This window comes from Oncorhynchus keta, unplaced genomic scaffold, assembly GCF_023373465.1.
Source record: "Oncorhynchus keta strain PuntledgeMale-10-30-2019 unplaced genomic scaffold, Oket_V2 Un_contig_2511_pilon_pilon, whole genome shotgun sequence".
Classification (NCBI taxonomy): Eukaryota; Metazoa; Chordata; class Actinopteri; order Salmoniformes; family Salmonidae; genus Oncorhynchus; species Oncorhynchus keta.
The window spans coordinates 192,501-217,500 of record NW_026284279.1 but is presented as its reverse complement, the minus strand read 5'-3'; the positions used below and the strand labels follow the sequence as shown (position 1 = coordinate 217,500).

Genomic DNA, 25,000 nt, shown 5'->3' with positions numbered 1-25,000 from the left:
ATTCATCCCAAAGGTGCTCGATGGGGTTGAGGTCAGGGCTCTGTGCAGGCCAGTCAAGTTCTTCCACACCGATCTCGACAAACCATTTTTATATGGACCTCGCTTTGTGCACGGGGACATTGTCATGCTGAAACAGGAAAGGGCCTTCCCCAAACTGTTGCCACTAAGTTGGAAGCACAGAATCATCTAGAATGTCATTGTATGATGTCGCGTTGAGGTTCCTTCAGTGGAACTAAGGGACCTGAACCATTAAAAACAGCCCCAGACCATTATTCCTCCTCCACCAAACTTTACAGTTGGCCCTATGCATTGGGACAGGTAGCGTTCTCCTGGCATCTGCCAAACCCAGATTCGTCCGTCGGACTGCCAGATGGTGTAGCGTGATTCATCACTCCAGAGTCCAGAGAGAGAACGTGTTTCCACTGATCCGGAGTGCTGGATGGCGGGGAGCTTTACACCACTCCAGCCGATGCTTGGCATTATGCATGGTGATCTGAGGCTTGTGTGCGGCTGCTCGGCCATGGAAACCCATTTCATGAAGCTCCCGACGAACAGTTCTTGTGCTGATGTTGCTTCCAGAGGTAGTTTGGAACTCGGTAATGGAGGGTTGCAACCCGAGGACAGACAATTCAGCACCCGGAAGCCCCGTTCTGTGAGGTTGTGTGGCCTACCACTTCGTGGTTGAGCCGTTGTTGCTCCTAGACGTTTCCACTTCACAATAACAGCACTTAGAGTTGCAGCTCTACCCGGGGCAGCTCTACCCGGGGCAGCGCTAGCAGGGCAGAAATTTGAAAAACTGACTTGTTGGAAAGGTGGCATCCTATGACGGTGCCACGTTGAAGATCTAATGCCATTTCTACTGTCAATGTTTGTCTATGGAGATTGCATGGCTGTGTGCTCAGTTTTCTACACCTGTCAGCAATGGGTGTGGCTGAATTAGCCGAATCCACTAATTTGAAGGGGTGTCCTCATACTGCTGTATGTATTGTTTATGTCCTTGAGCCAATTTATTTTAAAATTGCACACAGAAGTTGTAGTTGCTAATGGCAGCCTGCAGTACCCCTGTCGGCCTTCAACGTGACTCAATGAGAGGAGGCAGATCTGAGCCTCCTGGAGAGGAGGCGGCACTGAGCCTCCTGGAGAGGAGGCGGATCTGAGCCTCCTGGAGAGGAGGAGGCACTGAGCCTCCTGGAGAGGAGGCGGCACTGAGCCTCCTGGAGAGGAGGCGGCACTGAGCCTCCTGGAGAGGAGGCGGCACTGAGCCTCCTGGAGAGGAGGCGGCACTGAGCCTCCCGGAGAGGAGGCGGCACGGAGCCTCCCGGAGAGGAGGCGGCACGGAGCCTCCCGGAGAGGAGGCGGCACGGAGCCTCCCGGAGAGGAGGCGGCACGGAGCCTCCCGGAGAGGAGGCGGCACTGAGCCTCCCGGAGAGGAGGCGGCACTGAGCCTCCCGGAGAGGAGGCGGCACGGAGCCTCCCGGAGAGGAGGCCACCCTCCCGGAGAGGAGGCGGCACTGAGCCTCCCGGAGAGGAGGCGTCACTGAGCCTCCCGGTGAGGAGGCGGCAGGCCTCCTGGAGAGGAGGCGGCACTGAGCCTCCTGGAGGAGGATCTGGCGGCGGATCTGAGCCTCCTGGAGAGGAGGCGGCACTGAGCCTCCTGGTGAGGAGGCGGCACTGAGCCTCCTGGTGAGGAGGCGGATCTGAGCCTCCTGGAGAGGAGGCGGCACGGAGCCTCCTGGTGAGGAGGCGGCACGGAGCCTCCTGGAGAGGAGGCGGCACGGAGCCTCCTGGAGAGGAGGCGGCACTGAGCCTCCTGGAGAGGAGGCGGCACGGAGCCTCCTGGAGAGGAGGTGGCACGGAGCCTCCTGGAGAGGAGGCGGCACTGAGCCTCCTGGAGAGGAGGCGGCACTGAGCCTCCTGGAGAGGAGGCGGCACGGAGCCTCCTGGAGAGGAGGCGGCACTGAGCCTCCTGGAGAGGAGGCGGCACGGAGCCTCCTGGACTAGCTCAAACTGTACATGTTGTTTCTATGAGACGCCGTCTGAGCTAAAAAGCGACTTGCTTGCGCTATTGTGTCTTCACATAGGAATGAATGGTGTCGCGTGATGGATGGCTTTGGCCTTTGTTTCTCCAATCACTGGTTCCCCCTCAGACAAGAACTCGACGCAGGACCACTAGAGCCAGACGTCTAGGGGAGGGGGGAGGGGGTGAGAGGTCATGCTTTGCTTTCCTGTGCCCTAACCCTCCGCCCTACTTACTTTCTGGGTAGGGGTCCCCCTCTCCTGTCACTCAACTGGCAGGGCTTCTCAGCTCTCTGCCGGCCGTCATCTCTACTCCTCAGGGCAACAGCTGAGTTGACACGCCTGGAGGCCAGGCAGAACATCCCACCTCCAAGCCCTTTACCTCCTCTACCTTCCCCAGACCCTCCCCAGGATCCCCCAGGATCTCTCCCCAGACCCCCCAGGATCTCTCCCCAGACCCCCAGGATCCTCCCCCCTCCCCAGGAGACCCCCACCTAAACTCTCCCCAGGACCCCCCCCCACCCATACCCTCCCCCCTAGGCCCCCCTAGGAGCCCCTCCCCCAGGAGCCCCTCCCCCAGGAGCCCTCCCCCAGGAGCCCCCTCCCCCCTAGGAGCCCCCCCCCCCCCCCTAGGAGCCCCCTAGAGCCCCCAGGAGGAGCCCCCCTAGAGCCCCCCAGGGAGCCCCCTAGAGCCCCCCAGGAGCCCCCCTAGGAGCCCCCCTAGGAGCCCCCCCCTAGGCCCCCCAGGAGCCCCCTCCCCCAGGGCCCCCAGGAGCCCCCCTCCCCAGGAGCCCCCTCCCCTAGGAGCCCCCAGGAGCCCCCAAGGAGCCCCCCCCCTCCCCCCTAGGAGGGAGCCCCCCCCCAGGAGCCCCCTAGAGCCCCCCCCCTCCCCTCAGGAGCCCCCTCAGGAGCCCCCCCTATACTGATTGTCACTGTGTCCCGTGGTGTTTCATGTGTAGTTAAACGTCTGTCCGTAAACAGCGTTTTGAAGTGACAGAACGTTTACAGATGAAGTGATAATCAGACTATAATCTCTTTCTTATTGTTGCCCTGTTTCTATAACTCCTTGATGAGCTATTTATTATTCCTCCTCGTTCTGTTTACCAGTTCCCACCGAGCCGGGCCACGGAGAACCCTCTGCCGCCGCGGCTCTGTGTGTGTGTGTGTGTGTGTGTGTGTGTGTGTGTGTGTGTGTGTGTGTGTGTGTGTGTGTGTGTGTGTGTGTTAGGAGCTCAGTGTAAATATTTTCACCAGACAGTCTGTTTTGGCATCGCTGTGTTTACTTTAGCCCACCGACCGACTGGGGGAGACACACTCATTCAGTCCATGTTTAAATTCCTATAAGCTGAAAATGTCCCAGTTCTTCCATGGCCTGCATACTCACCAGACATGTCACCCAATGAGCATGTTTGGGAAGCTCTGGATCAACGTGTTCCAGTTCCCACTAATATCGACTTCACACAGCCATTGAAGTTGAGTGGGACAACATTCCACAGGCCACAATTAACAGCCTAATCAACTCTATTCCCGAAGGAGATGTCACGCTGCATGAGGCAAATGGTGGTCACACCAGACACTGACTGGTTTTCTGATCCTGAGCCGACCGACCGACCGACCGACCGACTGGGGGAAACACACTCATCAGGGGGAGGAGGAGGGGACCGACTGGGAAACACAGGATCAGGGGGAGGGGGGGGGGAGGGAGGGAGGAGGGAGGGGGAGGGGAGGGAGGGGAGGGAGGAGGGAGGAGGGGGAGGGAGGGAGGAGGAGGGAGGGGAGGGAGGGAGGGAGGAAGGGAGGGGGAGGGAGGAGGAAGGGGGGAAGGAGGGAGGAGGGGAGGGAGGAGGAGGGAGGAGGAGGAAGGGAGGGAGGAGGGAGGGGAGGAAGGAGGAAGGGGAGGGAGGAGGAAGGGAGGGGGAGGAGGAGGGGGAGGGAGGAGGAAGGGAGGGGGAGGGAGGAGGAAGGAGGGGAGGAGGGAGGGGGAGGGAGGGAGGGGAAGGGAGGGGGAGGGAGGAGGGAGGAGGAAGGGAGGGGGAGGGAGGAGGAAGGAAGAGGGGAACGAGGGGGAGGAAGAGGAGGGAAGAGGGGAACAAGTGGGGGAGGGAGGAGAGGGGAACGAGGGAGGGGAGGGAGGGAGGGAGAGGGAGGGAGGAAGAGGAGGGAGGGAGGAGGGAGGAAGAGGAAGAGGAGGGAGGAGGGAGGAGAGGGGTGGGGGAAGAGGGAGAGGAGGGAGGAAGAGGAGGGAGGAGAGGGGTGGGGGAAGAGGGAGGAGAGGGGTGGGGGAAGAGGGAGAGGAGGGAGGAAGAGGAGGGAGGGGGGGTGGGGGGAAGGAGGGAGGAGAGGGGAGGGGGGAAGAGGGGGAGGAAGAGGGGTGGGGGGGGAAGAGGGAGAAGAGGGGGAGGAGGGAGGAGAGGAGGGGGAGGGAGGAAGAGGAGGGAGGAGAGGGGTGGGGGGAAGAGGGAGAGGAGGGAGGAAGAGGAAGAGGGGGAGGAGGGAGGAGAGGGGGAGGGAGGAAGAGGGGGAGGAAGAGGAGGGAGGAGAGGGGTGGGGGAAGAGGGAGAGGAGGGAGGAAGAGGGGGAGGAGGGAGGAGAGGGGGGGAGGGAGGAAGAGGGAGAGGAGGGAGGAAGAGGGGGAGGAGGGAGGAGAGGGGGAGGGAGGAAGAGGGGGAGGAGGGAGGAGAGGGGGGAGGGAGGAAGAGGGGGAGGAAGAGGAGGGAGGAGAGGGGTGGGGGGGAAGAGGGAGAGGAGGGAGGAAGAGGGGGAGGAGGGAGGAGAGGGGGGGAGGGAGGAAGAGGGGGGGAGGAAGAGGGGGAGGAAGAGGAGGGAGGAAGAGGGGGAAGAGGAGGGAGGAAGAGGGGGGAGAGGAGGGAGGAAGAGGAGGGAAGAAGAGGAGGGAGGAAGAGGGAGAGGAGGGAGGAAGAGGAGGAGGAGGGAGGAAGAGGGAGAGGAGGGAGGAAGAGGGGTTATGCAGCTAATTTGTGTTTTTGGTTTTGTCTGTGTCTGTGTGTGTCCCTCAACCTCCCACCCCTCTGCAGCATCCTTGTTACGCCTCCCTCTCCCTCCCCCTCAACCTCCCACCCTCTGCAGCATCCTTGTTACGCCTCCCTCCCCCTCAACCTCCCACCCCTCTGCAGCGTCCTTGTGACCCCTTACCCCTCCCTCCCCCTCAACCTCCTACCCCTCTGCAGCGTCCTTGTGACCCCTTACCCCTCCCTCCCTCCCTCCCGACCCCCTACACCTCGTCCTCTGTTCATGTCTCTCTCAGTTCAATTCAAGGGGCTTTATTACCTCTGGGGAAACATGTGTTAACATTGTTAAAGGTGAAATAATCAATAATAAATGAACAGTTTCAAAGGATTATACACATGTCATTATGTCTGTATACAGTGTTGTAACCATGTGGAAATAGTCTCTCCTTCTCCTTCTGGGTCTCTCCTCTCTCTCTCTCTCCTTCTCTCTCATTGTCTCTGTCTCTCTCTCTGTCTCTGTCTCTCTCTCTGTCTCTGTCTCTCTCTCTGTCTCTCTCTCTGTCTCTCTCTCTGCTTGTCTCTGTCTTTCTCCTTCTGTGTCTCTCTCTGTCTCTCTGTCTCTCTCTCTCTCTCTCTCTCTCTCTCTCTCTCTCTCTCTCTCTCTCTCTCTCTCTCTCTGTCTCTGTCTCTGTCTCTGTCTCTCTCTCTCTCTCTGTCTCTGTCTCTCTCTCCTTCTCTCTCGCTCTCTCTCTCTGTCTCTCTCTCCTCTCTCTCTCTCTCTCTCTCAGAATTCAATTCAGTTTAAGTGCTTTATTGGCATGGAAACACATTGCCAAAGCAAGAGAAATAGATAATAAACAAAAGTGATTATTAAATCTCTCTGTGTGTTTGTTTTCCTGTGCAGGACGACCATGAGAGTGGTTCTAGCTCTACCAGTCGCAGCGCCTCAGAGAGCTCCAAGACCCTTCCCAAGCCCCGTCGCCTCCAGCAGGCCGCCCTCCGACCCAGACCTGCCCCCAGGTGAGTGATGGCTCCGTGACCACAGGGAGTACTCTACCCCCCTGCTTCACGCTGACCACCAGGCAGGGCTAGGCCTCAGTGGGTGGATGAATCACTGACAGGACAGGTCTTATCAGAAAAAGGGGCGTCTGACCACCGCGGTCCTCGATGCGTTCCTATTCCCTAGCCCTGTGCACCCTGCTCAGAAGTAGGGCACCATCTAGGGAATAGGGTGTAATTTAGATTCCAGTCGTCCCACAGGACAGGGATTCCAACCTCTCTCCTCCTAACGACACGCCCCTTAACAACGACACTTAGCGACGCAATAAAGTCCTCGTGTGAGTGAGGCTGTGAACCCAGATCTGTTAGGACTTTATCAATGAAACATCTCTGAACTGACTTCAGAGAGGCCGAAGTTATGACTCATTTTACTGTCCGGAGAGACTCTCTGCAGGCGTAATGATGAATCCATCACTCACTCATATACTACCATGTCAACTTACTACCATGTCAGCTTACCTCTCATTTACTACCATGTCAACTTACCACTCATTTACTACCATGTCAGCTTACTACCATGTCAACTTACTACTATGTCAACTTACTACCATGTCAACTTACTACCATGTCAACTTACCACTCAATATACTACCATGTCAACTTACTACCATGTCAACTTACTACCATGTCAACTTACTACCATGTCAATTTACTACCATGTCAACTTACCACTCAAAATCCTACCATGTCAGCTTACCTCTCATTTACTACCATGTCAGCTTACCACTCATTTACTACCATGTCAGCTTACCTCTCATTTACTACCATGTCAACTTACCACTCATTTACTACCATGTCAGCTTACCTCTCATTTACTACCATGTCAGCTTACCACTCATTTACTACCATGTCAACTTACCTCTCATTTACTACCATGTCAACTTACCACTCATTTACTACCATGTCAGCTTACCACTCATTTACTACCATGTCAGCTTACCACTCATTTACTACCATGTCAGCTTACCACTCATTTACTACCATGTCAGCTTACCACTCATTTACTACCATGTCAGCTTACCACTCATTTACTACCATGTCAACTTACCTCTCATTTACTACCATGTCAACTTACCACTCATTTACTACCATGTCAACTTACCACTCATTTACTACCATGTCAGCTTACCACTCATTTACTACCATGTCAGCTTACCACTCATTTACTACCATGTCAACTTACCACTCATTTACTACCATGTCAGCTTACCACTCATTTACTACCATGTCAACTTACCACTCATTTACTACCATGTCAGCTTACCACTCATTTACTACCATGTCAGCTTACCACTCATTTACTACCATGTCAACTTACCTCTCATTTACTACCATGTCAACTTACCACTCATTTACTACCATGTCAGCTTACCTCTCATTTACTACCATGTCAACTTACCACTCATTTACTACCATGTCAACTTACTACCATGTCAACTTAGCACTCATTTACTACCATGTCAACCAGTAGAGCTGTGTGTAGACCAGTATCCCAGGCCAGTAGAGCTGTGTGTAGACCTGTATCCCAGACCAGTATAACAGTATCCCAGACCAGTAGAGCAGTATCCCAGACCAGTAGAGCAGTATCCCAGACCAGTAGAGCAGTATCCCAGACCAGTAGAGCTGTGTCCCAGGCCATTAGAGCTGTGTGTAGACCTGTATCCCAGACCAGTAGAACAGTATCCCAGACCAGTAGAGCAGTATCCCAGACCAGTAGAGCAGTATCCCAGACCAGTAGAGCTGTATCCCAGACCAGTAGAGCAGTATCCCAGACCAGTAGAGCTGTGTCCCAGACCAGTAGAGCTGTGTGTAGACCAGTATCCCAGACCAGTAGAACAGTATCCCAGACCAGTAGAGCTGTATCCCAGACCAGTAGAGCTGGGTGTAGACCAGTATCCCAGACCAGTAGAGCTGGGTGTAGACCAGTATCCCAGACCAGTAGAGCTGTATCCCAGACCAGTAGAGCAGTATCCCAGACCAGTAGAGCTGTGTCCCAGACCAGTAGAGCTGTGTGTAGACCAGTATCCCAGACCAGTAGAACAGTATCCCAGACCAGTAGAGCTGTATCCCAGACCAGTAGAGCTGGGTGTAGACCAGTATCCCAGACCAGTAGAGCTGGGTGTAGACCAGTATCCCAGGCCAGCAGAGCTGGGTGTAGACCAGTATCCCAGGCCAGCAGATCTGGGTGTAGACCAGTATCCCAGACCAGTAGAGCTGTGTGTAGACCAGTATCCCAGACCAGTAGAACAGTATCCCAGACCAGTAGAGCTGGGTGTAGACCAGTATCCCAGGCCAGTAGAGCTGTATCCCAGACCAGTAGAGCTGTATCCCAGACCAGTAGAGCTGTATCCCAGACCAGTAGAGCAGTATCCCAGACCAGTAGAGCTGTATCCCAGACCAGTAGAGCAGTATCCCAGACCAGTAGAGCTGTGTCCCAGACCAGTAGAGCTGTGTGTAGACCAGTATCCCAGACCAGTAGAACAGTATCCCAGACCAGTAGAGCTGTATCCCAGACCAGTAGAGCTGGGTGTAGACCAGTATCCCAGGCCAGCAGAGCTGGGTGTAGACCAGTATCCCAGGCCAGCAGAGCTGGGTGTAGACCAGTATCCCAGGCCAGCAGATCTGGGTGTAGACCAGTATCCCAGACCAGTAGAGCTGTGTGGACCAGTATCCCAGACCAGTAGAACAGTATCCCAGACCAGTAGAGCTGGGTGTAGAACAGTATCCCAGACCAGTAGAACAGTATCCCAGACCAGTAGAGCTGGGTGTAGACCAGTATCCCAGGCCAGTAGAGCTGTATCCCAGGCCAGTAGAGCTGGGTGTAGACCAGTATCCCAGGCCAGTAGAGCTGTATCCCAGACCAGTAGAGCTGGGTGAAGAGCCCCTCTGGGGAAACCTCCGTGCTGTATCACAACCCACTCTGGGGAACCTCCGTGCTGTATCACAACCCACTCTGGGGAACCTCCGTGCTGTATCACCACCCACTCTGGGGAACCTCCGTGCTGTATCACCACCCACTCTGGGGAAACCTCCGTGCTGTATCACCACCCACTCTGGGGAACCTTCGTGCTGTATCACCACCCACTCTGGGGAACCTCAGTGCTGTATCACCACCCACTCTGGGGAACCTCCGTGCTGTACCACCACCCACTCTGGGGAACCTCCTCTGGGGAACCTCCGTGCTGTAGCACAACCCACTCTGGGGAAACCTCCGTGCTGTATCACAACCCACTCTGGGGAACCTCCTCTGGGGAACCTCCGTGCTGTATCACCACCCACTCTGGGGAACCTCTGTGCTGTATCACAACCCACTCTGGGGAACCTCCTCTGGGAAACCTCCTTGCTGTATCACCACCCACTCTGGGGAACCTCCGTGCTGTATCACCACCCACTCTGGGGGAACCTCCGTGCTGTATCACAACCCACTCTGGGGAACCTCCATGCTGTATCACCACCCACTCTGGGGAACCTCCGTGCTGTATCACCACCCACTCTGGGGAACCTCCGTGCTGTATCACAACCCACTCTGGGGAACCTCCTCTGGGGAACCTCCGTGCTGTATCACAACCTCCTCTGGGGAAACCTCCGTGCTGTACCACAACCCACTCTGGGGAACCTCCGTGCTGTATCACAACCTCCTCTGGGGAAACCTCCGTGCTGTACCACAACCCACTCTGGGGAACCTCCGTGCTGTAACACCACCCACTCTGGGGAAACCTCCTCTGGGGAACCTCCGTGCTGTATCACCACCCACTCTGGGGAACCTCCTCTGGGAAACCTCTGTGCTGTATCACCACCCACTCTAGGGAACCTCCGTGCTGTATCACCACCCACTCTGGGGAACCTCCTCTGGGAAACCTCCGTGCTGTATCACCACCCACTCTGGGTAACCTCCGTGCTGTATCACCACCCACTCTGGGGAACCTCCGTGCTGTATCACCACCCACTCTGGGGAACCTCCTCTGGGAACCTCCGTGCTGTATCACCACCCACTCTGGGGAACCTCCTCTGGGGAACCTCCGTGCTGTATCACCACCCACTCTGGGGAACCTCCGTGCTGTATCACAACCCACTCTGGGGAAACTCCGTGCTGTATCATAACCCACTCTGGGGAAACCTCCGTGCTTTTCACAACCTCCTCTGGGGAACCTCCGTGCTGTATCACAACCCACTCTGGGGAACCTCCTGGGGAACCTCCACTCTGTATCACCACTCACTCTGGGGAAACCTCCTCTGGGGAACCTCCGTGCTGTATCACAACCCACTCTGGGGAACCTCCGTGCTGTATCACCACCCACTCTGGGGAACCTCCGTGCTGTATCACCACCCACTCTGGGGAACCTCCGTGCTGTATCACCACCCACTCTGGGGAACCTCCGTGCTGTATCACAACCCACTCTGGGGAACCTCTGTGCTGTATCACCACCCACTCTGGGGAACCTCTGTGCTGTATCACCACCCACTCTGGGGAAACCTCCGTGCTGTAGAACCACCCCCTCTGGGGAACCTCCTCTGGGGAACCTCCGTGCTGTATCACCACCCACTCTGGGGAACCTCCTCTGGGAAACCTCCGTGCTGTATCACCACCCACTCTGGGGAACCTCCGTGCTGTATCACCACCCCCTCTGGGGGAACCTCCGTGCTGTATCACCACCCACTCTGGGGAACCTCCGTGCTGTATCACCACCCACTCTGGGGAACCTCCGTGCTGTACCACCACCCACTCTGGGGAACCTCCGTGCTGTATCACAACCCACTCTGGGGAAACCTCTGTGCTGTATCACCACCCACTCTGGGGAAACCTCCTCTGGGGAACCTCCGTGCTGTATCACCACCCACTCTGGGGAACCTCCTCTGGGGAACCTCCGTGCTGTATCACCACCCACTCTGGGGAACCTCCTCTGGGGTACCTCCGTGCTGTATCACCACCCACTCTGGGGAACCTCCTCTGGGGAACCTCCGTGCTGTATCACAACCCACTCTGGGGAACCTCCTCTGGGGAACCTCCGTGCTGTATCACAACCCACTCTGGGGAAACCTCTGTGCTGTATCACCACCCACTCTGGGGAAACCTCCTCTGGGGAACCTCCGTGCTGTATCACCACCCACTCTGGGAAACCTTCTCTGGGGAACCTCCGTGCTGTATCACCACCCACTCTGGGAACCTCCTCTGGGGAACCTCCGTGCTGTATCACCACCCACTCTGGGGAACCTCCTCTGGGGAACCTCCGTGCTGTATCACAACCCACTCTGGGGAACCTCCTCTGGGGAACCTCCGTGCTGTATCACCACCCACTCTGGGGAACCTCCTCTGGGGAACCTCCGTGCTGTATCACCACCCACTCTGGGGAACCTCCGTGCTGTATCACCACCCACTCTGGGGAACCTCCGTGCTGTATCACAACCCACTCTGGGGAAACCTCCGTGCTTTTCACAACCTCCTCTGGGGAACCTCCGTGCTGTATCACCACCCACTCTGGGGAACCTCCTCTGGGGAACCTCCGTGCTGTATCACAACCCACTCTGGGGAACCTCCTCTGGGGAACCTCCTCTGGGGAACCTCCTCTGGGGGAACCTCCGTGCTGTATCACCACCCACTGCTTTCAGCTGGACGACCATACATGACTCTTAGTTGGAGATGTAAATGGGGATTTCTAACAGTGTGAGTTATAGTATACAGTGTGTGGTTGTGTTACACAGGGCCTGTTCAACAGTAGCCAAGCGTTTCTGTTTTAACAAGGTCTATACACTATATATATGTATCTATGTGGACACTCCTTCACATTAGTGGATTTGGCTATTTCAGTCACACCCTGTTGCTGACAGGTGTGTAAAATCGAGCACACAGCCATGCAATCTCCATAGACAAACATTGGCAGTAGAATGGCCTTACTGAAGAGCTCAGTGACTTTCAATGTGGCACCGTCATAGGATGCCACCTTTCCAACAAGTCTGTTTGTCAAATTTCTGCCCTGCTAGCGCTGCCCCGGGTAGAGCTGCCCCGGGTAGAGCTGCCCCGGGTCAACTCTAAGTGCTGTTATTGTGAAGTGGAAACGTCTAGGAGCAACAACGGCTCAGCCACGAAGTGGTAGGCCACACAAGCTCACAGAAAGGGACCAACGTGGGCTGAGGTGCGTAAAAAATTGTCTGTCCTCGGTTGCGACACTCAATACCGAGTTCCAAACTGCCCCTGGAAGCAACGTCAGGACAAGAACTGTTCGTCGGGGAGCTTCATGAAATGGGTTTCCATGGCTGAGCAGTCGCACACAAGCCTCAGATCACCATGAGCAATGCCAAGCGTCGGCTGGAGTGGAGCAGCTGGACTCTGGAGAGATGAATCACGCTTCACCATCTGGCAAGTTCAACGGACAAATCTGGGTTTGGCAGATGTCAGTAGAACGCTACCTGTCCCAATGCACAGTGCCAACTGTAAAGTTTGGTGGAGGAGGAATAATGGTCTGGGGCTGTTTTTCATGGTTCAGGTCCCTTACTTCCAGTGAAGGGAAATCTTAACACGACAGCATACAATGAATACCATTCTAGACTATTCTGTGGTTCCAACTTTGTGGCAAAAGTTTAGTGAAGTTTGGGCATTTGTCTTGGAAGAGGGATGAAAGCTCTTGTTTGTTGAGTGTTGAATTCAGCAGTTAATAGAACTCACAGGTAGTTTGAAAGAAGAGAGAACCATTCAGACCCTGAACCATTCAGTCTCATAACCATTCAGACCCTGAACCATTCAGACCCATAACCATTCAGACCCTGAACCATTCAGTCTCATAACCATTCAGACCCTGAACCATTCAGTCTCATAACCATTCAGACCCTGAACCATTCAGACCCATAACCATTCAGACCCATAACCATTCAGACCCTGAACCATTCAGACCCATAACCATTCAGTCTCATAACCATTCAGACCCATAACCATTCAGACCCATAACCATTCAGTCTCATAACCATTCAGACCCTGAACCATTCAGTCTCATAACCATTCAGACCCTGAACCATTCAGACCCATAACCATTCAAGCCCAGAACCATTCAGACCCAGAACCATTCAAGCCCAGAACCATTCAGACCCAGAACCAATCAGACCCTGTATTCCACAGAGGAGACTACTTGACTTGGCTCTGTGTTGCTGAGCTCATGTTAAGTAGTCTGGTCCTGTATTCCACAGAGGAGACTACTTGACTTGGGTCTGTGTTGCTGAGCTCATGTCAAGTAGTCTGGTCCTGTATTCCACAGATGAGACTACTTGACTTGGGTCTGTGTTGCTGAGCTCATGTCAAGTAGTCTGGTCCTGTATTCCACAGAGGAGACTACTTGACTTGGGTCTGTGTTGCTGAGCTCATCAAGTAGTCTGGTCCTGTATTCCACAGAGGAGACTACTTGACTTGGGTCTGTGTTGCTGAGCTCATCAAGTAGTCTGGTCCTGTATTCCACAGAGGAGACTACTTGACTTGGGTCTGTGTTGCTGAGCTCATCAAGTAGTCTGGTCCTGTATTCCACAGAGGAGACTACTTGACTTGGGTCTGTGTTGCTGAGCTCATGTCAAGTAGTCTGGTCCTGTATTCCACAGAGGAGACTACTTGACTTGGGTCTGTGTTGCTGAGCTCATCAAGTAGTCTGGTCCTGTATTCCACAGAGGAGACTACTTGACTTGGGTCTGTGTTGCTGAGCTCATGTCAAGTAGTCTGGTCCTGTATTCCACAGAGGAGACTACTTGACTTGGGTCTGTGTTGCTGAGCTCATGTCAAGTAGTCTGGTCCTGTATTCCACAGATGAGACTACTTGACTTGGCTCTATGTTGCTGAGCTCATGTAAAGGCTGGTTTTTCCAGTCATTTTATGGTTGAACAGTTTTAAGTGGGCTTCCTCCCTGTGGGCTGAGGCACAGGTGCTGGCTGGGTCAATTGTTTACAGAGGTTTAGAGTGGCACGAAGGCTCACACAGCAAGGTGGAGGGTTGGGGTGGAGGGATGGGGGTTGGGTAGAGGGTGGAGGGTGGGGTGGAGGGATGGGGGTGGAGGGGTGGAGTAGAGGGGTGGAGGGTTGGGGTGGAGGGTTGGGGTGGAGGGCTGTGGGTTGGAGTAGAGGGGTGGGGGTTGGAGTAGAGGGGTGGGGGTGGGGTGGAGGGGTGGGGGGTGGGGTGGAGGGGTGGGGTGGGGGTTGGAGTAGAGGGCTGGGGGTTGGAGTAGAGGGCTGGGGGTTGGAGTAGAGGGGGGGGTTGGAGTAGAGGGGTGGGGTGGGGGTTGGAGTAGAGGGCTGGGGGTGGGGTGGAGGGCTGGGGGTTGGAGTAGAGGGCTGGGGGTTGGGGAGGGCTGGGGGTTGGAGGAGGGCTGGGGGTTGTAGTAGAGGCTGTGGGTTGGAGTAGAGGGGTGGGGGGTGGAGTGGGGCTGGGGGTTTGGGTGGAGGGCTGGGGGTTTGGGTGGAGGGCTGGGATTTGGGTGGAGGGCTGGGGGTTTGTGTGGAGGGCTGGAGGGGTGGAGGTGGAGCAGAGGGGTGGGGGTTGGGTGGGGTGGCTGGGGGGGGTGGAGGGGTGGGGGTTGGGGTGGAGGGGTGGGGTGGAGGGGGGTTTGGGGGTGGAGGGGGGGTGGGGTGGAGCGCTGGGGGTTGGGGTGGAGGGCTGGGGGTGGGGTGGAGGGCTGGGGGTTGGGGTGGAGGGTGGGGGTTGGGGTGGAGGGTGGGGTGGGGAGGGGCTGGGGGTCTGGGCTGACCGGGAGTGGGGCCTCGGTCGGTGGTGAAACAGGTAAATTAGATCCAGAGTGGGAATAGCAGGAGGCTGTTTTACTGCTCAGAGCTCAGTCTGCAGGTGTGACAGGAACCTTCTGACTGACCCCAACACCACACACACACCACACACACACCACACACACACACACACACACACACACACACACACACACACACACACACACACACACACACACACACACACACACACACACACACACACACACACACACACACACACATATAACTTTGTACATGTGTGTTTTGGTCGTGAGAAAAAATAACAGAACAGTCCCTCTATTCATGGACCTCTGTTCTAACCAAGGAGTCCAGTATTAAGGCTGGTCCAGGATCAGTTGGTACAGCCTTACAGAGACATGGTTAACCAAGGAGTCCAGTATAAAGGCTGGTCCAGGATCAGTTGGTACAGCCTTACAGAGACATGGTTAACCAGGGAGTCCAGTATAAAGGCTGGTCCAGGATCAGTTGGTACAGCCTTACAGAGACATGGTTAACCAGGGAGTCCAGTATAAAGGCTGGTCCAGGATCAGTTGGTACAGCCTTACAGAGACATGGTTAACCAAGGGGGGGTGGGATAGAGGAGGGAGAGTGGGGGGTGTTGGGATAGAGGAGTTTGGGATGAGGGAGGAGGGAGGGAGGGAGGAGGGAGAAGGGAGAAGAGGGGGTTGGGATAGAGGAGTTTGGGAGGAGGGAGGAGGGAGGGAGAAGGGAGAAGAGGTGGGGTGGGATAGAGGAGTTTGGGAGGAGGGAGGAGGGAGGGAGGAGGGAGAAGGGAGAAGAGGGGAGGTGGGATAGAGGAGTTTGGGAGGAGGGAGGGAGGAGGGAGAAGGGAGAAGAGGGGGTTGGGATAGAGGAGTTTGGGAGGAGGGAGGAGGGAGGGAGAAGGGAGAAGAGGTGGGGTGGGATAGAGGAGTTTGGGAGGAGGGAGGAGGGAGGGAGAGAAGGGAGAAGAGGGGAGGTGGGATAGAGGAGTTTGGGAGGAGGGAGGAGGGAGGGAGGAGGGAGAGTGGGGGTGTTGGGATAGAGGAGTTTGGGATGAGGGAGGGGGAGAGGAGGGAGAGTGGGGGTGTTGGGATAGAGGAGTTTGGGAGGAGGGAGTATGGAGAGGAGAGCACAGGGAGTGGAGGGATTATGGAAGAGGGAGGGAGAGTAGGGGTGGTGGGATAGAGGAGTTTGGGAGGAGGGAGGAGGGAGATTAGGGGTGGTGGGATAGAGGAGTTTGGGAGGAGGGAGAGTTTGGAGCTAGTGTCTGTATGTTTCAGAGAGCAGGTGGTGGTAATGTCTACGAGGGTTGGTGGAGGGAGGAGGTGGAAGGAGGAGGAGGTGGAAGGAGGAGGAGGTGGAGGGAGGAGGAGGAGGAGGGAGGTGGAGGGAGGAGGAGGAGGGAGGTGGAGGCCTGCTGCTGTACATAGTTCTGGTTCTACTGAGCTCCACATCCGAGGGAAGACGAGAGAGAATTCACTGAAGATTTGTGGCGCTGGACTGGAGCAATACTGTTTTCTTCTGGATATTTAGCTAATTTAACTGCTCATGTCCAAGAGACACACTGTGGCAATAAATAACATGTCCGACTCTGAGCTTATTTACGAGCCCACGTAGAGCCAGGAGGTTATGGTTAGAGTCTGAGGAGAGGTCAGGGTTAGAGTCTGAGGAGAGGAGGGGTCAGGGTTAGAGTCTGAGGAGAGGAGAGGTCAGGGTTAGAGTCTGAGGAGAGGAGAGGTCAGGGTTAGAGTCTGAGGAGAGGAGAGGTCAGGGTTAGAGTCTGAGGAGAGGAGAGGTCAGGGTTAGAGTCTGAGGAGAGGAGAGGTCAGGGTTAGAGTCTGAGGAGAGGAGAGGTCAGGGTTAGAGTCTGAGGAGAGGAGGGGTTAGAGTCTGAGGAGAGGAGGGGTCAGGGTTAGAGTCTGAGGAGAGGTCAGGGTTAGAGTCAGAGGAGAGGTCAGGGTTAGAGTCAGAGGAGAGGTCAGGGTTAGAGTCTGAGGAGAGGTCAGGGTTAGAGTCTGAGGAGAGGAGGGGTTAGAGTCTGAGGAGAGGAGGGGTTAGAGTCTGAGGAGAGGAGAGGTCAGGGTTAGAGTCAGAGGAGAGGAGAGGTCAGGGTTAGAGTCTGAGGAGAGGAGAGGTCAGGGTTAGAGTCTGAGGAGAGGTCAGGGTTAGAGTCTGAGGAGAGGTCAGGGTTAGAGTCTGAGGAGAGGTCAGGGTTAGAGTCTGAGGAGAGGAGAGGTCAGGGTTAGAGTCTGAGGAGAGGTCAGGGTTAGAGTCTGAGGAGAGGTCAGGGTTAGAGTCTGAGGAGAGGTCAGGGTTAGAGTCTGAGGAGAGGTCAGGGTTAGAGTCTGAGGAGAGGTCAGGGTTAGAGTCTGAGGAGAGGTCAGGGTTAGAGTCTGAGGAGAGGTCAGGGTTAGAGTCTGAGGAGAGGTCAGGGTTAGAGTCTGAGGAGAGGTCAGGGTTAGAGTCTGAGGAGAGGAGAGGTCAGGGTTAGAGTCAGAGGAGAGGAGAGGTCAGGGTTAGAGTCTGAGGAGAGGAGAGGTCAGGGTTAGAGTCAGAGGAGAGGTCAGGGTTAGAGTCTGAGGAGAGGAGAGGTCAGGGTTAGAGTCTGAGGAGAGGAGAGGTCAGGGTTAGAGTCAGAGGAGAGGTCAGGGTTAGAGTCAGAGGAGAGGTCAGGGTTAGAGTCAGAGGAGAGGTCAGGGTTAGAGGAGAGGAGAGGGTTAGAGTCTGAGGAGAGGAGAGGTCAGGGTTAGAGTCAGAGGAGAGGTCAGGGTTAGAGTCTGAGGAGAGGAGAGGTCAGGGTTAGAGTCTGAGGAGAGGTCAGGGTTAGAGTCTGAGGAGAGGAGAGGTCAGGGTTAGAGTCTGAGGAGAGGAGAGGTCAGGGTTAGAGTCTGAGGAGAGGAGAGGTCAGGGTTAGAGTCTGAGGAGAGGAGAGGTCAGGGTTAGAGTCTGAGGAGAGGTCAGGGTTAGAGTCTGAGGAGAGGTCAGGGTTAGAGTCTGAGGAGAGGAGAGGTCAGGGTTAGAGTCTGAGGAGAGGAGAGGTCAGGGTTAGAGTCTGAGGAGAGGAGAGGTCAGGGTTAGAGTCTGAGGAGAGGAGAGGTCAGGGTTAGAGTCTGAGGAGAGGAGAGGTCAGGGTTAGAGTCTGAGGAGAGGAGAGGTCAGGGTTAGAGTCTGAGGAGAGGTCAGGATTAGTCAGAGGAGAGGAGAGGTCAGGGTTAGAGTCTGAGGAGAGGAGAGGTCAGGGTTAGAGTCTGAGGAGAGGAGAGGTCAAGGTTAGAGTCTGGGGAGAGGTCATGGTTAGTCTGAAGAGTGGAGAGGTCAGGGTTAGAGTCTGAGGAGAGGTCAGGGTTAGAGTCTGAGGAGAGGAGAGGTCAGGGTGAGATTTTGAGGAGAGGAGAGGTCAGGGTTAGAGTCTGAGGAGAGGTTAGAGTCTGCGGAGAGGAGAGGTCAGGGTTAGAGTCTGAGGAGAGGAGAGGTCAGGGTTAGAGTCTGAGGAGAGGAGAGGTCAGGGTTAGAGTCTGAGGAGAGGAGAGGTCAGGGTTAGAGTCTGAGGAGAGGAGAGGTCAGGGTTAGAGTCTGAGGAGAGGTCAGGATTAGTCAGAGGAGAGGAGAGGTCAGGGTTAGAGTCTGAGGAGAGGAGAGGTCAGGGTTAGAGTCTGAGGAGAGGAGAGGTCAAGGTTAGAGTCTGGGGAGAGGTCATGGTTAGTCTGAAGAGTGGAGAGGTCAGGGTTAGAGTCTGAGGAGAGGTCAGGGTTAGAGTCTGAGGAGAGGAGAGGTCAGGGTGAGATTTTGAGGAGAGGAGAGGTCAGGGTTAGAGTCTGAGGAGAGGTTAGAGTCTGCGGAGAGGAGAGGTCAGGGTTAGAGTCTGAGGAGAGGAGAGGTCAGGGTTAGAGTCTGAGGAGAGGAGAGGTCAGGGTTAGAGTCAGAGGAGAGGTCAGGGTTAGAGTCTGAGGAGAGGAGAGGTCAGGGTTAGAGTCTGCGGAGAGGAGAGGTCAGGGTTAGAGTCTGAGGAGAGGAGAGGTCAGGGTTAGAGTCTGCGGAAAGGAGAGGTCAGGGTTAGAGTCTGAGGAGAGGTCAGGGTTAGAGTCTGAGGAGAGGAGAGGTCAGGGTTAGAGTCTGAGGAGAGGAGAGGTCAGGGTTAGAGTCTGAGGAGAGGAGAGGTCAGGGTTAGAGTCTGCGGAGAGGAGAGGTCAGGGTTAGGAGTCTGAGGAGAGGTCAGGGTTAGAGTCTGAGGAGAGGAGAGGTCAGGGTTAGAGTCTGAGGAGAGGTCAGGGTTAGAGTCTGAGGAGAGGTCAGGGTTAGAGTCTGAGGAGAGGTCAGGGTTAGAGTCTGAGGAGAGGAGAGGTCAGGGTTAGAGTCTGAGGAGAGGTCAGGGTTTGAGGAGAGGTTAGGGGTTAGGGTAGAGATCAGGGGTCAGGGTTAGAATCTGAGGGTAGGTCAGGGTTAGAGGAGAGGTCAGGGGTTAGAGGAGAGGTCAGGGGTTAGAGGAGAGGTTAGGGGTTAGGGTAGAGATCAGGGGTCTTAGGAGAGGTCAGGGTTAGAGGAGAGGTCAGGGGTTAGAGGAGAGGTTAGGGTAGAGATCAGGGGTCAGGGTTAGAGGAGAGGTCAGGGTTAGAGGATTGGTTAGGGGTTAGGGTAGAGATCAGGGGTCAGGGTTAGAGGAGAGGTCAGGGGTTAGAGGAGAGGTTAGGGGTTAGGGTAGAGGTCAGGGGTTAGAGGAGAGGTTAGGGTAGGGTAGAGATCAGGGGTCAGGGTTAGAGGAGAGGTCAGGGTTAGAGGAGAGGTCAGGGGTTAGGGTAGAGATCAGGGGTCAGGGTTAGAATCTGAGGGGAGGTCAGGGTTAGAGGATTGGTTAGGGGTTAGGTAGAGGTCAGGGGTCAGGGTTAGCTCCCAGGAATGTTTCTTTAAGGAAGCTCTGAATTACACTTGTCTCTGTTTCACTGGGTATTAACACTAAATTAATGGTGTGTGTGTGTGTGTGTGTGTGTGTGTGTGTGTGTGTGTGTGTGTGTGTGTGTGTGTGTGTGTGTGTGTGTGTGTGTGTGTGTGTGTGTGTGTGTGTGTGTGTGTGTGTGTCCCTCCAGGCTACGTCCAGAGTCTGATCCGTCGGGTGGTGAACAACGTCAACATTGTTGTCAACAACCTGATCTTGAAGTACGTTGAGGACGACATCGTCCTGTCTGTCAACATCACCTCTGCTGAGAGTTACACCGTCCACGAGTTCTGGGACCGAGCCTTTATGGACATCACAGGTCAGCTGTCTGTTACACCTGTTGTATAGGGGACACACCTGTTATATAGGGGACACACCTGTTAACATGAGTTCTGGGACCGAGCCTTTATGGACATCACAGGTCAGCTGTCTGTTACACCTGTTATATAGGGGACACACCTGTTATATAGGGGGACACCTGTTATATAGGGGACACACCTGTTATATAGGGGACACACCTGTTATATAGGGGGACACCTGTTATATAGGGGACACACACACCTGTTATATAGGGGACACACCTGTTATATAGGGGACACACCTGTTAACATGAGTTCTGGGACCGAGCCTTTATGGACATCACAGGTCAGCTGTCTGTTACACCTGTTATATAGGGGACACACCTGTTAACATGAGTTCTGGGACCGAGCCTTTATGGACATCACAGGTCAGCTGTCTGTCTGTTATAATAATAATAATATATATGCCATTTAGCAGACGCTTTTATCCAAAGCGACTTACAGTCATGTGTGCATACATTCTACGTATGGGTGGTCCCGGGATCGAACCCACTACCCTGGCGTTACAAGCGCCATGCTCTACCAACTGAGCCACAGAAGGACCCACCTGTTATATAGGGGACACACCTGTTATATAGGGGACACACCTGTTATATAGGGACACACCTGTTATATAGGGGACACACCTGTTATATAGGACACACACACACCTGTTATATAGGACACACACACACCTGTTATATAGGGGACACACACACCTGTTATATAGGGGACACACACACCTGTTATATAGGGACACACCTGTTATATAGGGAACACACACACTGTTATATAGGGGACACACCTGTTATATAGGGGACACACCTGTTATATAGGGGACACACCTGTTATATAGGGGACACACCTGTTATATAGGGGACACACCTGTTATATAGGGGACACACCTGTTATATAGGGGACACACCTGTTATATAGGGACACACACCTGTTATATAGGGGACACACACACCTGTTATATAGGGGACACACCTGTTATATAGGGGACACACCTGTTATATAGGGGACACACCTGTTATATAGGGGACACACACACCTGTTATATAGGGGACACACCTGTTATATAGGGGACACACCTGTTATATAGGGGACACACACCTGTTATATAGGGGACACACACCTGTTATATAGGGGACACACACCTGTTATATAGGGGACACACCTGTTATATAGGGGACACACCTGTTATATAGGGGACACACACACCTGTTATATAGGGGACACACCTGTTATATAGGGAACACACCTGTTATATAGGGGACACACCTGTTATATAGGGGACACACCTGTTATATAGGGAACACACACCTGTTATATAGGGGACACACCTGTTATATAGGGGACACACCTGTTATATAGGGAACACACACACCTGTTATATAGGGAACACACACACCTGTTATATAGGGGACACACCTGTTATATAGGTGACACACCTGTTATATAGGGGACACACCTGTTATATAGGGGACACACACGCCTGTTATATAGGGGACACGCCTGTTATATAGGGGACACACACGCCTGTTATATAGGGGACACACCTGTTATATAGGGGACACACCTGTTATATAGGGGACACACCTGTTATATAGGGGACACACCTGTTATATAGGGACACACCTGTTATATAGGGGACACACCTGTTATATAGGGGACGGACACACCTGTTATATAGGGGACACACCTGTTATATAGGGGACACACCTGTTATATAGGGGACGGACACACCTGTTATATAGGGGACACACCTGTTATATAGGGGACACACCTGTTATATAGGGGACGGACACACCTGTTATATAGGGGACATACCTGTTATATAGGGGACACACCTGTTATATAGGGACGGACACACCTGTTATATAGGGGACACACCTGTTATATAGGGACACACCTGTTATATAGGGACGGACACACCTGTTATATAGGGGACACACCTGTTATATAGGGGACGGACACACCTGTTATATAGGGGACACACCTGTTATATAGGGGACACACACGCCTGTTATATAGGGACGGACACACCTGTTATATAGGGAACACACCTGTTATATAGGGGACACACACCTGTTATATAGGGAACACACCTGTTATATAGGGGACACACACGCCTGTTATATAGGGGACGGACACACCTGTTATATAGGGACACACCTGTTATATAGGGACACACACGCCTGTTATATAGGGACGGACACACCTGTTATATAGGGAACACACCTGTTATATAGGGGACACACCTGTTATATAGGGGACACACCTGTTACATAGGGGACACACCTGTTATATAGGGGACGGACACACCTGTTATATAGGGGACACACCTGTTATATAGGGACACACACGCCTGTTATATAGGGGACGGACACACCTGTTATATAGGGGACACACCTGTTATATAGGGGACACACACACCTGTTATATAGGGAACACACACACCTGTTATATAGGGAACACACCTGTTATATAGGGGACACACCTGTTATATAGGGGACACACCTGTTATATAGGGGACACACCTGTTATATAGGGGACACACACACCTGTTATATAGGGGACACACCTGTTATATAGGGGACACACACACCTGTTATATAGGGGACACACCTGTTATATAGGGGACACACACACCTGTTATATAGGGGACACACCTGTTATATAGGGACACACACACCTGTTATATAGGGGACACACCTGTTATATAGGGGACACACCTGTTATATAGGGGACACACCTGTTATATAGGGGACACACACACCTGTTATATAGGGGACACACACACCTGTTATATAGGGGACACACACACCTGTTATATAGGGGACACACACACCTGTTATATAGGGGACACACACACCTGTTATATAGGGGACACACCTGTTATATAGGGACACACACACCTGTTATATAGGGGACAAACACACCTGTTATGTAGGGGACACACACACCTGTTATATAGGGGACACACACACCTGTTATATAGGGGACACACACCTGTTATATAGGGGACACACACACCTGTTATATAGGGGACACACACACCTGTTATATAGGGGACACACACACCTGTTATATAGGGGACACACACACCTGTTATATAGGGGACACACACACCTGTTAACCTGGACTATATAGGGGACACACACACACCTGTTAACCTGGAATATATAGGGGACACACCTGTTAACCTGGACTATATAGGGGACACACCTGTTAACCTGGACTATATAGGGGACACACCTGTTAACCTGGACTATATAGGGGACACACCTGTTAACCTGGACTATATAGGGGACACACCTGTTAACCTGGACTATATAGGGAACACACCTGTTAACCTGGACTATATAGGGGACACACACACCTGTTAACCTGGACTATATAGGGGACACACCTGTTGACCTGGACTATATAGGGGACACACACACCTGTTAACGTGGACTATATAGGGGACACACACACCTGTTAACCTGGACTATATAGGGGACACACCTGTTAACCTGGACTATATAGGGGACACACCTGTTAACCTGGACTATATAGGGGACACACCTGTTAACCTGGACTATATAGGGGACACTCCTGTTAAACTGGACTATATAGGGAACACACCTGTTAACCTGGACTATATAGGGGACACACCTGTTGACCTGGACTATATAGGGAACACACCTGTTAACCTGGACTATATAGGGGACACACCTGTTAACCTGGACTATATAGGGAACACACCTGTTAACCTGGACTATATAGGGGACACACCTGTTGACCTGGACTATATAGGGGACACACACCTGTTAACCTGGACTATATAGGGGACACACCTGTTAACCTGGACTATATAGGGGACACACCTGTTAACCTGGACTATATAGGGAACACACCTGTTAACCTGGACTATATAGGGGACACACCTGTTAACCTGGACTATATAGGGGACACACCTGTTAACCTGGACTATATAGGGAACACACCTGTTAACCTGGACTATATAGGGAACACACCTGTTAACCTGGACTATATAGGGAACACACCTGTTAACCTGGACTATATAGGGGACACACCTGTTAACCTGGACTATATAGGGGACACACCTGTTAACCTGGACTATATAGGGGACACACCTGTTAACCTGGACTATATAGGGGACACACACACCTGTTAACCTGGACTATATAGGGGACACACACCTGTTAACCTGGACTATATAGGGGACACACACCTGTTAACCTGGACTATATAGGGGACACACACCTGTTAACCTGGACTATATAGGGGACACACACACCTGTTAACCAGGACTATATAGGGGACACACACCTGTTAACCTGGACTATATAGGGGACACACACACCTGTTAACCAGGACTATATAGGGGACACACACACCTGTTAACCTGGACTATATAGGGGACACACCCACCTGTTAACCAGGACTCTATAGGGGACACACACACCTGTTAACCAGGACTATATAGGGAACACACACTGGGGTAGTTTACACTATAAGGTCCAGGCCCTAAAACAGTCAGTACACAGCGTGTTGGTTCTGGGGTAGAACAGTCAGTACACAGCGTGTTGGTTCTGGGGTAGAACAGTCAGTCCACAGCGTGTTGGTTCTGGGGTAGAACAGTCAGTACACAGCGTGTTGGTTCTGGGGTAGAACAGTCAGTACACAGCGTGTTGGTTCTGGGGTAGAACAGTCAGTACACAGCGTGTTGGTCCTGGGGTAGAACAGTCAGTACACAGCGTGTTGGTTCTGGGGCAGAACAGTCAGTACACAGCGTGTTGGTTCTGGGGTAGAACAGTCAGTACCCAGCGTGTTGGTTCTGGGGTAGTGTGTTGGTTCTGGGGTAGAACAGTCAGTACACAGCGTGTTGGTTCTGGGGCAGAACAGTCAGTCCACAGCCTGTTGGTTCTGGGGCAGAACAGTCA

The 25,000-nt window shown here is 53.7% G+C and overlaps 1 protein-coding gene and 1 long non-coding RNA gene across 4 annotated transcripts in view; one reads left to right on the top strand and one right to left on the bottom strand.

The window, feature by feature from the left end:
* LOC118379182 (intermembrane lipid transfer protein VPS13B) overlaps positions 1-25,000 on the top strand; it is a 260,392-nt gene that overhangs the window by 87,398 nt on the left and 147,994 nt on the right. Inside the window, 3 exon segments of the mRNA XM_052505923.1 lie at positions 5,890-5,978; positions 5,980-6,005; positions 19,859-20,026. Of these exon segments, the coding sequence (XP_052361883.1) occupies positions 5,890-5,978; positions 5,980-6,005; positions 19,859-20,026 (283 nt within the window).
* On the bottom strand, positions 21,445-22,851 carry LOC127922286 (uncharacterized). Of its 3 annotated transcripts, none has more exons than XR_008110764.1 (3): positions 22,760-22,851; positions 22,697-22,720; positions 21,445-21,479 (listed from the first exon to the last, which is right to left on the bottom strand). It is a non-coding gene; the product is annotated as an uncharacterized LOC127922286 (long non-coding RNA). The 3 variants fall into 3 exon arrangements; XR_008110763.1 differs by lacking the exon at positions 22,697-22,720 and adding an exon at positions 22,653-22,676; XR_008110762.1 differs by lacking the exon at positions 22,697-22,720 and adding an exon at positions 22,609-22,632.